Below are 16,465 nucleotides of genomic sequence, written 5' to 3' on the forward strand. Positions count from 1 at the left end.
ATTGTGGGAGGAAACACAGACACAGGGAGAATGTGTAAACTCCACACAGACAGTTGCCCGAAGCTGGAATCAAACCGAGGTCACTGGTGCTATGAGGCAGCAGTGCTAACCACTGGGCCATTAAGACATCTGTACACACTCACCTTCATTTACTTCTTATTTCCTTGTTAATGATATAGCTATCCTAATTTTTGATGTTGATTCAGCTTTTTGGTGAAGTAGCCAGGCTTATTTACGCCTGGCTCATCTCCCTCTTAGATTGTATCCACCACAAAATCTTTGGGATTGCATGTAAGCTTGAAGGATTTAGTGTCCTAATTTTTGATGTTGATTCAGCTTTTTGGTGAAGTAGCCCATGGGCTTATTTACGCCTGGCTCATCTCCCTCTTAGATTGTATCCACCACAAAATCTTTGGGATTGCACGTAAGCTTGAAGGATTTAGTGTAATTAAAGTGAATTTCGACCCATCAAAAACTAATTGGTATTCCCTTAACTACACTACATTGGCTCTGTTTTGCCATGGCTAATGATTAACATTGTCCCATGACTAGTAAAGGAGGAAAGAGCAAGGAAGTTACCTCTGTGGTGGGAAATTTATTAGGAAGCTATTTTATTCTGATGGCGGGAAAAATAATTTTATTCTTGTTCAAGGTGTAATTGAATTTAAAGTATATTATGTTTTGTTGCCTCATAATCATTGTTTAAAAGTAGTCCTAATTATAAATCATAATGTAACATTGCTGTGTATGTCAAAGTCATTAACTTTGTAAGTATGCTGTAGCTTGCAGTCATGGCAAGTGGATACTATTGGAATTCCTTGGGTAGAATCATTGTTATCAATCGTTCCTATTGGTAACTGGGCTTGTTAATTTATTGCTGCAAAGTGAAGAGGGATGCCCCCCACAAAGTGTTCAAGAAAAGATAGGCTTAATCTTAAAATCAGAAGAGGTTGTTCCATCGTACTGGTTCAATGCAGAGAGTGCAGGAGGGCACATCAGGAACAGTACAAACATACCTGAAGATGAGGTAGCAACCTGATGAAGCCACTAACCATGAGAGAAAGTGAGGACCATTGATGCTGGAGAGCCAGACTCGAAAAGTGTGGCACTGGAAAAGCATAGTAGGTCAGGCAGCATCCGAGGAGCAGTGGAGTCGTTGTTTTGGGTATAGGCCCTACATCAGGACTGGTTTTAAAAAGAAGTTGACAAACATGGCACTGCAGCTGAATTCGGCTTCAGAGTTAGGATGGCATGAAAGGAAGTGCATAGTAAGAAGGGACAGAAGGGAACACCGTACATTGGCTGGTGATCAAATCCGGATCTCCGTGTGCCAGGCGAGAATTCTATCACTGAATCACCAATGCAAATGAAACTTTTTCTTCCTGATGAAGGACTTATACCTGAAACGTCGACTTTCCTGCTCCTCGGATGCTGTCTGACCTGCTGTGCTTTTCCAGCACCACACTTATTGATTCAGGATTACTTGCATGCCAAGCAACATAAGCAGCAAGTAATAGTAAGACTTAAACGATCCCACAACCAACAAATCAGATCTAAGCTCTGCAGTTCTGCCACGCCCAGTCATAAATGGTGGTAGACGACGAAACAACTCACTGAAGGAGGAGGCTCCACAAATATTTCCCATCCTCAATGATGGAACAACCCTGCACATCAGTGCAAAAGATGAGACTGAGCTTTCACAGTGATCTTCAGCCAGAAGTGCCAAATGGATGATCATTCTCACCCTCCTCCATTACAAGAAACATTTGGAACCATTGGATGCTGCAAAGACTACAGGCCCTGACAGTATTCTTGCAATAGTACTGAAGACTTTTTGTTCCAGAACTTGCCACTCCCCTAGCCAAGCTGTTCCAGTACAGATACAAAACTGGCATCTACCTGACAATGTGGAAAAGTGTCCAAGTATGTCCTGTGCATAAAAACAGGAAAAATCTAACCCGGACAATTACTGCCCCATCAGTCAACTCTCAATCATTACTAAAAATGATGGAAAGTACCATCAACAGGGCTATCTAGCAGCACCTGCTCAGCAATAACCTGGTCAGTGATGCCCAGTTTAGTTTCCGCCACTCAGCTCCTGACCTCATTAAAGCCATGCTTCAAACATGGACAAAAGAGCTGAATTCCAGAGGTGGGGTGAGAGTGACGGTCCTTGATATCAATGCTGCATTCGACTGAGTGTGGCATCATGGAGCACTGGCAAAACTGGAATCAGTGGGTATCAGGGGCAAACTCTCTGCTGGTTAGAGTCATACTGACACAGGAAGATGGTCGTGGTGGTTGCAAGTCAGTCATGTCAGTCATTGCAGCTGCAGGACACCTCTGCAGGAGTTTATCAGGGTAGTGTCCTCACTCAACTATCTTCAGCTGCTTCATCAATGACCTTCCCTTCATCATAAATTCAGAAATGAGGATGTTCACTGATGATTGCACAACGTTCAGCACCATTCGTGACTCCTCAGGCACTGAAGCAGTCCATGTCCAAATGCAAGAAGATCTGGACAATATCCAGGCTTGAGCTGACAAATTACATATAACATTTGTACCATACAAATGCCAGGCAATAACCATCACAAATAAGAGACAATCTAACCATTGCCCTTTGACACTCAATGGAGTTACCATCACTGAATCCCCCACAATCAACTTCCTGGGAGTTATCATTGACCAAATATTCAGCTGGACTCACCATATGAATGCAATGGATACCAGAGCAGGTATAGGCTAGTAACTCACCTCCTGACTCCCCAAAGCATGTCCACAATATACAAGGCACATGTCAGGAGTCTGATGGAATACTCCCCACTTGCTTGGATGAGTGCAGCCCCAACAACATTCAAGGAGCTTGGCACCATCCAGGACAAAGCATCCCATTTGATTGACACTGCATCGCCAAGCATCCACTCTCTCCAGCACCAACGCTAAGTAACAGCGGTGTGTACTATTTACAAGATTACTGCAGAAATTCATCAAAGTTCCTCAGACAACACCTTTCAAACCCACAACCACTTCCACCTAGAAGGACAAGAGGAACAGATATATGGGAACACCAGTACATTTAAGGCCCCCTCCAAGCCACTCATCATCCTGACATGGAAATATATCACCGTTCCTTCACTGTCACTGGGTCAAAATCCTGGAATTCCCTCCCAAGTGGCATTGTGGGTCAACCCACAGCAGGTGGACTGCAGCTATTCAAGAAGGCAGTTCCCCACCACCTTTTCAAGGGCAATTATGGATGGGCAATAAATGCTGGCCCAGCCAGTGGCAACCCACACCCCACAACATGAATACATTTTTTAAAAACGCTTAATATTTCGTAGCTTTGGAGTTCCTGCCTTTTAGATGAGATGGTAACTGGAAAATTCTTTGCTTGCCTTTCTGAATGTAAAAACCTCCATGGCATGTTTGTGATGAAGTGTGGAGCATGTATCATGGCCAGTCTTTATCCCTCAACCAGCAGGCTGATGTAATCCTTGGTGTGAGCAAGTTGGTGTCAGTAACCTGGTCTGTAACCACCTGAGAACACAACTGCCTGCTTGCCCTCTGCCCTCCACCTTATGTTACCGTCTCATACTCTGCTCAAACTCTGCTGCTCACACAGCTGCTGGGGTCAAGTATCACAGCTCCCGTCTTCCGTCTGCCTCCGAACTGGGTCCTCTAGCACCCGGAGTGGGGCCTGGCTGTGACTGCAATGATGATTGATGATAATGCTGATGATGATGAATATTGTTTTCCAGTATTAACTGTCGTATGCATAATATATCTGTGAGATTTTAACTTCATGCTAGTAAGGTAGGGCAAACATTTTTCAGCACATCTTGAAAGACACAAAACTTAAATTTCGTTTGCACAGCTGCTTTGAGTGTTTTAACGGTTTATTTTCCTGAAACACCTACAGCTGTACATTCAACAACTACAGTACCAGTTTTTACATCACCAACAGCACTTACAAGTCCACCCGAACCACCAACTTCTCTGCTATAAACATGTGATTCCCTAACAACAACCTCAAGAACACTAATTGGGTCAATAACAACTAATGTTAGTAACTATAAGATGATTCATGTTTCTGATATTTTATACTGATTTTATTACAATTGATTGAACTCACATCAGTATTTATAATTGAAGTAAAAACTGATGATATCTTCTCACATCGGAGATACAGCTTGAAAAATGACACAGAGCAACTGCATTACACAAGCGCCTGGTGATCAGGTATTCATGATATTTCACAGGTCAGAATGTAAATGAAGGGTTAGTGAGGGACAACTAACGGCATAATTAATTATTATACTTTGAATTTGGTTTTACAGCTACAACAACTCCTGAGACACCTTCAACAGTTGAACAATCAACAACAACAACATCCATACGAGAATTGACCAGTACACCAGAACCAACAAGCTCCACCGAGCCATTAACAAGTGAGTCCTCATCAGCAACCTGGACAACAGTGACCAATGTGACTACAACAGGAAATACAAAGCATCGGTCTTTTTGCATCACAGCGATTCAAAAGAATCCAAGACATGAGAGAAAGGTTGATTAGTTTTTAATCAGTTTAGGTCCAGTTGCTTATAAATGGGTGGCACGATGGCTCAGTGGTTAGCACTGCTACCTCACAGTACCAGGGACCCAGGTTCGTTTCCCACTTTGGGCAACTGCCTGTGTGGAGTTTGTACATTCTCCCCGTGTTTGTGTGGGGTTCCTCCTACAGTCCAAAAGATGCTCAGGTCAGGTGAATTGGCCATGCTAAATTGTCCATAGTGTTAGATGCATTAGTCAGGGATAAACATAGAGTAGGGGAATGGGTCTGCATTGGTTATTCTTTGGAGGTGTGGACTTGTTGGGCCAAAGGGCCTGTTTACACACTGTAAGGAATTTAATCTAATAACATTGTCAAATTTTGCCAGTACACTGTAGCTTGCAGTCATGACAAGGGGATACATTTGGAATACATTGGGGAGAATCAGTATCATGAGAATCCTTCTAACTTGGTTTGTTAAGTTATTGATACAAAGTGGAGAAGGATGTCCACACAAAGTGTTTCAGAAATGATAGACTCAAATGTAAAAAGCAGAAGAGGTTGTTGAGTTGTGCTTAATATGTAGTGCTTAAATTCATACCACACTTATTTAAGTTGGTTACATTGCTCTTAAATTACTTGTCAAATGGATAAGAGTCCTCTTGAAGACTATTATCCAAAACTAAGAGTCAGTGTATATTTCTGCTAATGATACCATTGAGATAAGAACTTAGAAACAACTGAGAAATTGGTTCACTGTTCGCAGGAAGAGTTCATTATATTGAGAAAGGTTTTCATTAATGTTTGGTGTCAGTTATAGGTTTCAGATATTCACTGTCCTACACAGAAAATATTAGTGAGCGTTTTACTTCTTGCCAGTAAGGTAGGGGTAAGATGTTTCAACACATCTTGAAAGACACAAAAATTAAATTTTGTTTGCATGACTGTATTGAATGTTTTTACACATTATTTTGTTGAAACACTTTCTTCAGCAGTACATTGAATAACTGCTATATCAGTTTTTACATCTACAATGCCACTAACAAGTACACCAGAGTGAGTAACCTCACTGGTACTGGATGTGAGCTCCCAACAATAACCTGAAGAACAGTAATCAGGTCAATAATAACGATGGTAGAAACAATCAGATCATTCCTGTTGCTGGTGTTTTAGACTGGTTGGATTATAAATTGTTGAACCCATACCAGAATTTATTACTGAACTTAAAAATAGATGGATGTCTTCTTGCCCCAGAGACACAGCTAGAAAGAAATGACACTGAATAACAGCATTACACAAAGGCCTCATAATCAGATATCACGATATTAAATTTGTCAGAATCTAAAACAAGACATTTCTGAAGGGAGAGTAAGAAACAATCCAGTGTAAAATTAATAATTATACTTTGATTTTGATTTTACAGCTACATCAAATGCATCAATCACTGAGACACCTTCAACATTTGACCAATCAATGACAACATCTACACAAGAAGTGATAACTACATCAGAACAAACAACGACACAGAGTTCCACTGAGCCATTCACAAGTAAGTACCAACCAACACCTTGAATAACAGTGAACAATGTGACAATAGAGGGGAACAGAAAGCGCCAGTCATTTTCTGTTGCAATACTTTGCTACTGATGGTATTCAAGAGAATTCAATGCATGCTAGAAATTGTGTTTAAATTAAGAGCACATTAGGTGTAGCTACCATACAATCCACAGTAGTAAAATAATGATTGTCAATATGTGCATCGAAAATAGATGCTGTTGGGAAAAGCAAAGTTGTATCCACTAGAATTAATAAAATGCAATAAAGAAAGGACAACTACGAGTTTGTTACTGTTGCTTTGACTATTTTTGCTGAAACATATCTTCCAAGGGTACATGCAGCATCTACCATAACGATGTTAACATCCACAACAACATGAACAAATACATCAGAACTAACAAACAGAGAGATTTCTGACAAGTACAATTGAAAGAGTTGTTTCAGCATGTTAACCTAATCTTGCATGTTAACAAGAAAGTAAACAGCTTCAATCCATTCAATAAGATTTGAAATTAATACTCACCAGACCTTTACTGCTAGAGCTGTTGTGTTGTGACAGTAGGGAAAGTAATTCCGGTCCTACCAAAGTTGTCAATGAATTTTAAGCATATCATGCAACAGATTTTTTCAGCAGCAGCTATTCTATTGTGATATTCAGGAAAATAGTTCTATTTCTGACTAAGCTGTCAATGAATTTTAAGCATTTAACATTTGGTTACCTCAGAGTTGCAGCTGGTAAAATAACAGTGAGTAACTTCATTCTTAAAAATATTCCTGATTGCAAATCATGATATAAACTGCTACATATGTTAAAATTATTAACTGTATCAGTACACTGTAGCTTACATGGCAAGTGGATACTTTTAGAATGCTGAGGATAGAATCAGTGTCATTATTTCATCTTATTGATAATTTGTTTTGTAAAGTTATTGACATGAAGTGGGGAAAGATGCACACACGAAGTGTTCAAGAACGGATAGGCTCAGTTATAAAAACAGAAAAGGTTGCTGCATTGTGCTCCAAATTTTGTGCTTAAATTAACATTCTTATTTCAATAGAAAACATTGCTCTTAAATTACTTGTCAAATGCACAAGAGTACATTTGAAGACACTTATTTAAAATTAAAAGTCAGTGTACATTACTGCTACTGATAACATTTGTATGACAACTTAAAAAGAAGTGAAAAATTTGATTGCTGTTTGAAGGAAGACTTCAGTTTAAGGTGAAAGGTACTCATTATCGTTTGATGTCAGTTGAAATTTTCAGGTATTTACTGTCGTATGCAGGAAATATCAATGAGATTTTAACCTCATGCCAGTGAGGTAGAGCAAATATGTTTCAGCACATCTTGAAATGCACAAAAATTAAACTGTTTTTGCACAGATGTATCAAGCATTTAAAGAATTTCTTTTGCTGAAACAACTTCTATAGCTGTACATTCAACATCTATACTACCAAGTTTTACATCATCAACAGCACTTCCAAGTACAACAGAAGCACCAACCACTTTGCTGTAAACATGCCACTCCCTAATAACAACCTCAAGAACAATAATACGGGGCAATAACAACGAGTGGTAGTAACAACCAGATGACTTGTGTTGCCAATGTTTAGTATTGTTTTTATTATAACTTATTGAACTCACATCAGAATTTATAATTGAAGTAAATACAGATGATAGCTTCTCACCTCAGAGACACGGCTGGACAATGACACAGAGCAACCCCATTACACAAAGGCCTCGTGATCAGATATTATGATATCCCATTCATCAGATACTAAATCAAGACATTTATGAAGGGAGTGTAAGAAATGACTCATGGCATAATTAGTGACAATCCTTTGACTTTTATTTTACAGCTACAGTAAGTACATCAGCATCTGAGACGCCTTCAATGTTTGAACAATCAACAACGACAACATCCACACGAGTGCCGACAACTACAGCAGGGTCAACTACACCAGAACTGACAACTACAGCAGGGTCAACTCCACCAGAACTGACAACTACAGCAGGGTCAACTACACCAGAACTGACAACTACAGCAGGGACAACTACACCAGAACCGACAACAACAACTACACAGAGTTCCACTGCGCCATTAACAAGTGAGTCATATTAACAACCTGAATACCAGTAAACAGTATGACAGCAACTGGAAATAGAAAGCATTGATTTTTTTTTGCAGCACTTTGGTACTGAGGATATTGAAAAGAATTGCATACATGCCCAAAATTACAATTAAATTGAGAGTAGATTCAGTGTAGTAGCTTCAGAGTCTGCTGTAGCAAAATGTCAATTGTCAATATGCGCACCCAAAAGAGATGGTGTTCCAAAAATAAATGTTGTATTCACCAGTATTGATAAAAAGTAATTTCTGTTGGACTTAAAAGCAACTTTTTCTTATACAGCCTACAATAAATGCTTTGAGCATTCCTGCTGAATCATGTATTTTAAGTGAAGAACTAGTGAGTTCCAAATCAATTTTAACATCCACAACAGCATGAACAAGCATATCAGAACCAAAAACAACATGGAAATTTGGGACTCGTACCTATGATAGAGATTTTTCAGCATGTTAACCTAATGGTGTATTTCAGTAGCATGGTTAATGGTATCAATCAGTTTAATGACATCAGAAATTAATGGGCAACAGATTGTTTCAATAGCAGAAACTGTATTGTGATATTCGGGAAAATAATTCTATTTCTATCAAAGCTATCAATGAATTTTAAGTCTTTCACTTTTAGTTATTGCAGAATCACAGCTGGTAAAATAACAGTGATCATCATCATTCTCAAAAACAGTTCAGATTGTGAATCATGATATTACATTGCCACATATGTTAAAATCATTAATCTTGTGTCAGTACACTGTAGCTTGCAGTCATGGCAAGTGGATACTTTTGGAATACCAGGGGTGGATTTAGTGTCATTAATTTTCTTAATGATAACTTGTTTTGTTAAGTTATTGATGTGAAGTGGAGAAAGATGCTCACACAAAGTGTCCAAGAAAGGATAGGCTCAGATGTAGAGACAGAAAAGGTTGTAACAGAAAAGTTTGTCCTTCATACTTGTGCTTAAATTAACATTCCTATTTCTTATTTCAATTGCTAACAATGCTCTAAAGTACTTGTCAAATGCATTAGGGTCCATTTGAAGACTCTTATTTAAAAGTAAGAGTACATTTCTGCGACTGATAACGCATGTGTGACAACTTAGAAACAAGTGAAAAAATTGATTGCTGTTTGAAGGAAGTACTTATTTTAATGAGAAGAGTGCTCACTATCGTTTGATGTCAGTTGAAATTTTCAGGAATTGACTGTTGTATACATGAAATACCAGTGAGATTTTAACTTCATGGCAGTAAGATAGAGCAAATATATTTCAGTACATCTTGAAAGACACAAAAATTAAACATTTTTTGCACAGCTGTCTTGAGTATATAAGTATTTCTTTTGTTGAAACAACTTCTATAGCTGTACATTCAACAACTACACTAAAAGTTTTAGATCATCAAATGCACTTACAAGTTCAACAGAATCACCAACCACTCTGCTGTAAACACACCCTAAAAACATCTCAAGAATAGTAATCCAGGGCAATAACAATGGGTTATAGTAACAATCAGATCATTCGTACTGCTGATGTTTAGTATTGAATTTATTATAACTTACAATTGAAGTGAGATCAGATGATATCTTCTCACCTCAGGGACACAGCTGGAAAATGACACTTGCAACCCTATTTCTCAACATATTACATTCATCAGATTCCACATATTACATTCATCAGATACTTAATCAAGACATTTATGAAGGGAGAGTAAGAAACGACTCATGGCATAATTAGTGACAATCCTTTGACTGTGATTTTACAGCTACATCTGGTACATCAGTGTCTGAGACACCTTCAATGTTTGAACAATCAGCAATGACAACATCCACAGGCGTGCTGACAACTACAGCAGGGACAACTACACCAGAACCGACAACAACTACAGCAGGGACAACTACACCAAAATCAACAACAACTACAGCAGGGACAACTACACCAGAACCGACAACAGCTACAGTAGGGACAACTACACCAGAATCGACAACAACTACACAGAGTTCCACTGCGCCATTAACAAGTGAGTTCTGTTAATAACCTGAATAAAAGTAAACAGTATGACAACAACTGGAAATAGAAAGCACTGGTCCTTTCTTTTTCGCAGCGCTTTGCTCCTGATGATAATCAAAATAAACCAATACACGCCCAAAATTACAATTATGTTGAGATGAGATTTAGTGTAGCAGCTTCAGAGTCAGCTGTAGGGAAATGTCAATTCTCAATATGCGCACCCAAAAGAGATGCTGTTCCCCCCAGAAAATGTACTATCCACCAGTATTGATAAAAAGTGAATAAGAAAGGAGAATTCTGATTTAACTCCTGTTGGATTTAAAAGCAACATTTTATTATATACCCTGTAATAAATGCTTTGAGCATTGCTGCTGAATCATATATTTTAAGTGTAGAACTAATGAGTTCCAAATTAATTTTTACATACACAAAAGAATGGACAAGCATATCAGAACAAATTAAAAACACAGATATTTGTGACAAGTCCTGATGATAGAGATGTTTCAACATGTTAACCTAATCATGTATGTCAGCAGCATGGATAACGGTATCAAGCAGCTTAATGACATCAGAAATTAATGGGATTGTTTCAGTAGCAGCAACTCTATTGTGATATTCGGGAAAATAATTCTATTCATATCAAAGCTGTCAATGAATTTTAAGTCTTTCACTTTTAGTTATCGCAGAATCGCAGCTGGTAAAATAACAGTGAACATCATCATTCTTTAAACACAGTCCTGATTGTCAATCATGATATATGTTCAAATCATTAACTTTGTTAGTATACTGCAGTTGCAGTTATGGCAAGTAGATGCTTTTGGAATGCCAAGGATAGAATCAGCTTCATCAATTTTTCTTTTTGATAGTTTGCTTTGTTGTTATTGATACAAAGTGGAAAAAGATGCCCACAAAAAGTGTTCAAGAAAGAATAGGCTCAGATGTAGAAACAGAAAAGGTTGTTGCATTGTGCTTCATATTTAGCACTTAGATTTCAATTTCTTATTTCAATTGCTAACATTGTTCTAAATTACTTGTCAAATGCATTAGAGTCCATTTGAAGACTCTTATTTAAAAGTAAGAGTCAGTGTACATTTCTGCGACTGATAATACTTGTGTGACAAGTTAGAAACAAGTGAAAAAATTGATTACTGTTTGAAGGGAAAATTCATTTTAATGAGAAGGATGCTTGGTGTTGTTTGATGTCAGTTGAAATTTTCAGATATTAACTGTTGTATGCATGAAACATCAGTGAGATTTTAACTTCATGCCAGTAAGGTAGAGCAAATATATTTTAGTACATCTTGAATGACACAAAAATTAAGCTTTTTTGCACAGCTGTCTTGAGTCTTTTAATAATTTATTTTGTTGAAACAATTTCTATAACTGTACATTCAACAACTATACTACCTCATTTTACATCATCAACAGCACTTACAAGTACAACAGAATCACCAACCACTCTGCTGTAAACACTCCCGAAAAACATCCTCAAGAATAGTAATCCAGGGCAATAACAATGGGTTATAGTAACAATCAGATCACTTGTGTTTCACATTGATTTTATATAACTTATTGAATTCACATCAGAATTTACAATTTAAATGAGATCAGATGATATCTTCTCACCTCAGGGACACAGCTGGAAAATGACACTTGCAACCCCATTCCACAAAGGCCTGGTGATGAGATATCTGCACATTACATTCATCAGATACTTAATCAAGATATTTATGAAGGGAGAGTAAGAAATGACTCATGGCATAATGAGTGACAATCCTTTGACTGTGATTTTACAGCTACAGCAAGTACATCAGCGTCTGAGACACCTTCAACATTTGAACAATCAACTACGACAACATCCACAGGAGTGGCGACAACTACAACAGGGACAACTATACCAGAACCAACAGCTACAGCCGGGACAATTACACCAGAACCGGCACCAACTACACAGAGTTCCACTGCGCCATTAACAAGTGAGTCCTGTTAATAACCTGAATAAAAGTAAACAGTATGACAACAACTGGAAATAAAAGGCATTGGTCCTTTCTTTATCTCAGTGCTTTGCTCCTGTTGATATTCAAAATAATCCAATACACACCCAAAATTCCAATTAAATTGAGATGAGGTTTAGTGTAGCAGCTTCAGAGTCAGTTGTAGCAAAATGTCAATTGTCAATATGCGCACCCAAAAGAGATGGTGTTCCCCCAAAAATATACTATCCACCAGTATTGATAAAAAGCAATTAAGAAAGTAGAGTTGTGATTTAATTCCTGTTGGATTTAAAAGCAAGATTTTATTACACAGGCTATAATAAATACTTTGAGCATTCCTGCTGAATCATATATTTTAAGGGTAGAACTAATGAGTCACAATTAATTTTACACCCACAACAGCATGAACAAGCATATCAAAACAAATAAAAAACACAGAAACTTGTGCCAAGTCCCAATGATAGAGATGTTTCAGCATGTTAACCTAATCATGTATGTCAGCAGCATGTTTAACAGTATCAATCAGTTTAATGACATCAGAAATTAATTGGCAACAGATTGTTTCAGCAGCAGCAACTCTATTGTGATATTCGGAAAAATAATTCTATTTCTACCAAAGCTGTCAATGAATTTTAAGTCTTTCACTTTTAGTTATTGCAGAATCGCAGCTGGAATAATAACAGTGAACATTATCATTCTTTAAACGCAGTCCTGATTGTCAATCATGATATATGTTCAAATCATTAACTTTGTTAGTATACTGTAGTCGCAGTTATGGCAAGTGGATACTTTTGGAATGCCAAGGATAGAAAAGGCGTCATCAATTTTTATTTTTGATAATTTGTTTTGTTAAGTTATTGATACAAAGTGGAATAAAATGCCCACAAAAGTGTTCAAGAAAGGATAGGCTCAGATGTAGAAACAGAAAAGGTTGTTCCAGAAACAGTTGTCCTTCATATATATTGCTTAGATTTCAAATTATTATTTCAATTGCTAACATTGTTCTAAATTACATGCCAAATGCATTGGAATCCATTTGAAGACGTTTATTTAAACATAAAGTCAGTGTATTTTTCTGGGAGAGATAACACTTGCGTGACAACTTAGAAACAAGTGAAAAAATTGATTGCTGTTTGAAGGAAGAAATCATTTTAATGAGAAGGGTACTCACTATCATAGAGTCATAGAATCATAGAGATGTACAGCATGGAAACAGACCCTTCGGTCTAACCTGTCCATGCCGACCAGACATCCCAACCCAATCTAGTCCCACCTGCCAGCAGCTGGCCCATATCCCTCCAAATCCTTCCTATTTATATCCCTATCCAAATGCCTCTTAAATGTTGCAATCGTACCAGCCTCCACCACATCCTCTGGCAGCTCATTGCATACACGTATCATCCTCTGCGTGAAAACGTTGCCCCTAAGGTCTCTTTTATATCTTTCCCCTCTCACCTTAAACCTATGCCCTCTAGTTCTGGACTCCCCGACCCCAGGGAAAAGACTTTGTCTATTTATCCTATCTATGTCCCTCATAATTTTGTAAACCTCTATAAGGTCACCCCTCAGCCTCCGACGCTCCAGGGAAAACACCGCAGCCTGTTCAGCCTCTCACTGTAGCTCAGATCCTCCACCATTGGCAACATCCTTGTAAATCTTTTCTGAACCCTTTCAAGTTTCACAACATCTTTCCGATAGGAAGGAGACCAGAATTGCAATATTCCAATAGTGGCCTAACCAATGTCCTGTACAGCTGCAACATGACCTCCCAACTCCTGTACTAAATACTCTGACCAATAAAGGAAAGCATACCAAACACCTTCTTCACTATCTACCTGCGACTCCACTTTCAAGGAGCTATAAACCTCCACTCCAAGGTCTCTTTGTTCAGCAAAACTCCCTAGGACCTTACCATTAAATGTATAAGTCCTGCTAAGATTTGCTTTCCCAAAATGCAGCACCTCGCATTTATCTAAATTAAACTCCATCTGCCACTTCACAGCCCATTGGCCCATCTGGTCCAGATCCTGTTGTAATCTAAGGTAACCCTCTTTGCTGTCCACTACCCCTCCAATTTTGGTGTCATCTGCAAACTTACTAACTGTATATCTTATGCTCGGATCCAAATCATTTATGTAAATGACAAAAAGTAGAGGACCCAGCACCGATCCTTGTGGCACTCCACTGGTCACAGTCCTCCAGTCTGAAAAACAACCCTCCACCACCACCCTCTGTCTTCTACTTTTGAGTCAGTTCTGTATCCAAATGGCTAGTTCTCCCTGTATTCCATGAATACTAACCTTGCTAATCAGTCTCCCATGGGGATCCTTGTCGAATGCCTTACTGAAGTCCACATAGATCAGATCTACTGCTCTGTCCTCATCAATCTTCTTTTTTACTTCTTGAAAAAACTCAATCAAGTTTGTGAGACATGATTTCCCATGCACAAAGCCATGTTGACCATCCCTAATCAGTCCTTGCCTTTCCAAATACATGTACATCCTGTCCCTCAGGATTCCATCCATCATCTTGCCCACCACCGAGGTCAGGCTCACCGGTCTATAGTTCCCTGGCTTGTCTTTACCGCCCTTCTTAAACAGTGGCACCACGTTTGCCAACCTCCAGTCTTCTGGCACCTCACCTGTGGCTATCCATGATATAAATATCTCAGCAAGAGGCCCCGCAATCACTTGTCTAGCTTCCCACAGAATTCTCGGGTACACCTGACCAGGTCCTGGGGATTTGAAATTTTCAGATATTAACTGTTGTATGCATGAAATATCAGTGAGATTTTAACTTCATGGCAGTAAGGTAGAGCAAATATATTTTAGTACATCTTGAATGACACAAAAATTAAACATTTTGCACAGCTGTCTTGAGTGCTTTAAGTATTTCTTTTGTTGAAACAACTTCTATAGCTGTACATTCAACAACTACACTAAAAGTTTTAGATCATCAAATGCACTTACAAGTTCAACAGAATCACCAACCACTCTGCTGTAAACACACCCTAAAAACACCTCAAGAATAGTAATCCAGGGCAATAACAATGGGTTATAGTAACAATCAGATCACTCGTGTTGCTGATGTTTAGTATTGAATTTATATAACTTATTGAATTCACATCAGAATTTACAATTTAAGTGAGATCAGATGATATCTTCTCAACTCAGGGACACAGCTGGAAAATGACACATTGCAACCCCATTCCACAAAAGGCCTGGTGATGAGATATCTTGATATCACATTCATTAGATACTTAATCAAGATATTTATGAAGGGAGAGTAAGAGATGACTCATGGCATAATGAGTGACAATCCTTTGACTGTGATTTTACAGCTACAGCAAGTACATCAGCGTCTGAGACACCTTCAACATTTGAACAATCAACTGCGACAACATCCACAGGAGTGGCAACAACTACAGCCGGGCCAATTACACTAGAACCGGCAACAACTACAACAGGGACAATTACACCAGAATCGACAACTACAGCCGGGCCAACTACACCAGAACCGGCAACAACTACAGCAGGGACAACTACACCAGAACCGACAACAACTACAGCAGGGACAACTACACCAGAATCGACAACAATTACAGCAGTGACAACTACAACAGAATCGACAACTACAGCCGGGGCAACTACACCAGAATCGACAACTACAGCTGGGTCAACTACACCAGAACCGACAAATACAGCAGGGACAACTATACCAGAATCGACAACAACTACAGCCGGGACAACTACACCAGAACCGACAACAACTACAGCCGGGCCAACTACACCAGAATCGACAACTACAGCAGGGACAACTACACCAGAATCGACAACAATTACAGCAGTGACAACTACAACAGAATCGACAACTACAGCTGGGTCAACTACACCAGAATCAACAACTACAGCCGGGTCAACTACACCAGAACCGACAACTGCAGCAGGGACAACTACACCAGAATCGACAGCTACAGCCGGGTCAACTACACCAGAACCGACAACAACTGCAGCAGGGACAACTACACCAGAACCGACAACAACTACAGCAGGGTCAACTACATCAGAATCGACAACTACAGCCGGGTCAACTACACCAGAATCGACAACTACAACAGGGACAACTACACCAGAATCAACAACAATTACAGCCGGGACAACTACACCAGAATCGACAACTACAGCTGGGTCAACTACACCAGAATCAACAACTACAGCCGGGTCAACTACACCAGAA

General features: G+C 39.0%; 1 protein-coding gene across 3 annotated transcripts in view; it reads left to right on the plus strand.

Moving 5' to 3' along the window:
• LOC122556327 (mucin-2-like) overlaps positions 1-16,465 on the plus strand; it is a 29,718-nt gene that overhangs the window by 11,645 nt on the left and 1,608 nt on the right. The window contains exons 3-8 of one of the 3 annotated variants that reach the window (XM_043702955.1): positions 4,341-4,451; positions 5,976-6,101; positions 7,971-8,219; positions 9,991-10,245; positions 12,032-12,211; positions 15,570-16,406. In XM_043702955.1, coding sequence (XP_043558890.1) covers positions 4,341-4,451; positions 5,976-6,101; positions 7,971-8,219; positions 9,991-10,245; positions 12,032-12,211; positions 15,570-16,406 — 1,758 coding nt within the window. The remainder of the gene's footprint in view (positions 1-4,340; positions 4,452-5,975; positions 6,102-7,970; positions 8,220-9,990; positions 10,246-12,031; positions 12,212-15,569; positions 16,407-16,465) is intronic. The other 2 variants (XM_043702956.1, XM_043702957.1) reach the window with 2 other exon arrangements.

Source organism: Chiloscyllium plagiosum, chromosome 13, assembly GCF_004010195.1.
Source record: "Chiloscyllium plagiosum isolate BGI_BamShark_2017 chromosome 13, ASM401019v2, whole genome shotgun sequence".
Lineage (NCBI taxonomy): Eukaryota > Metazoa > Chordata > Chondrichthyes > Orectolobiformes > Hemiscylliidae > Chiloscyllium > Chiloscyllium plagiosum.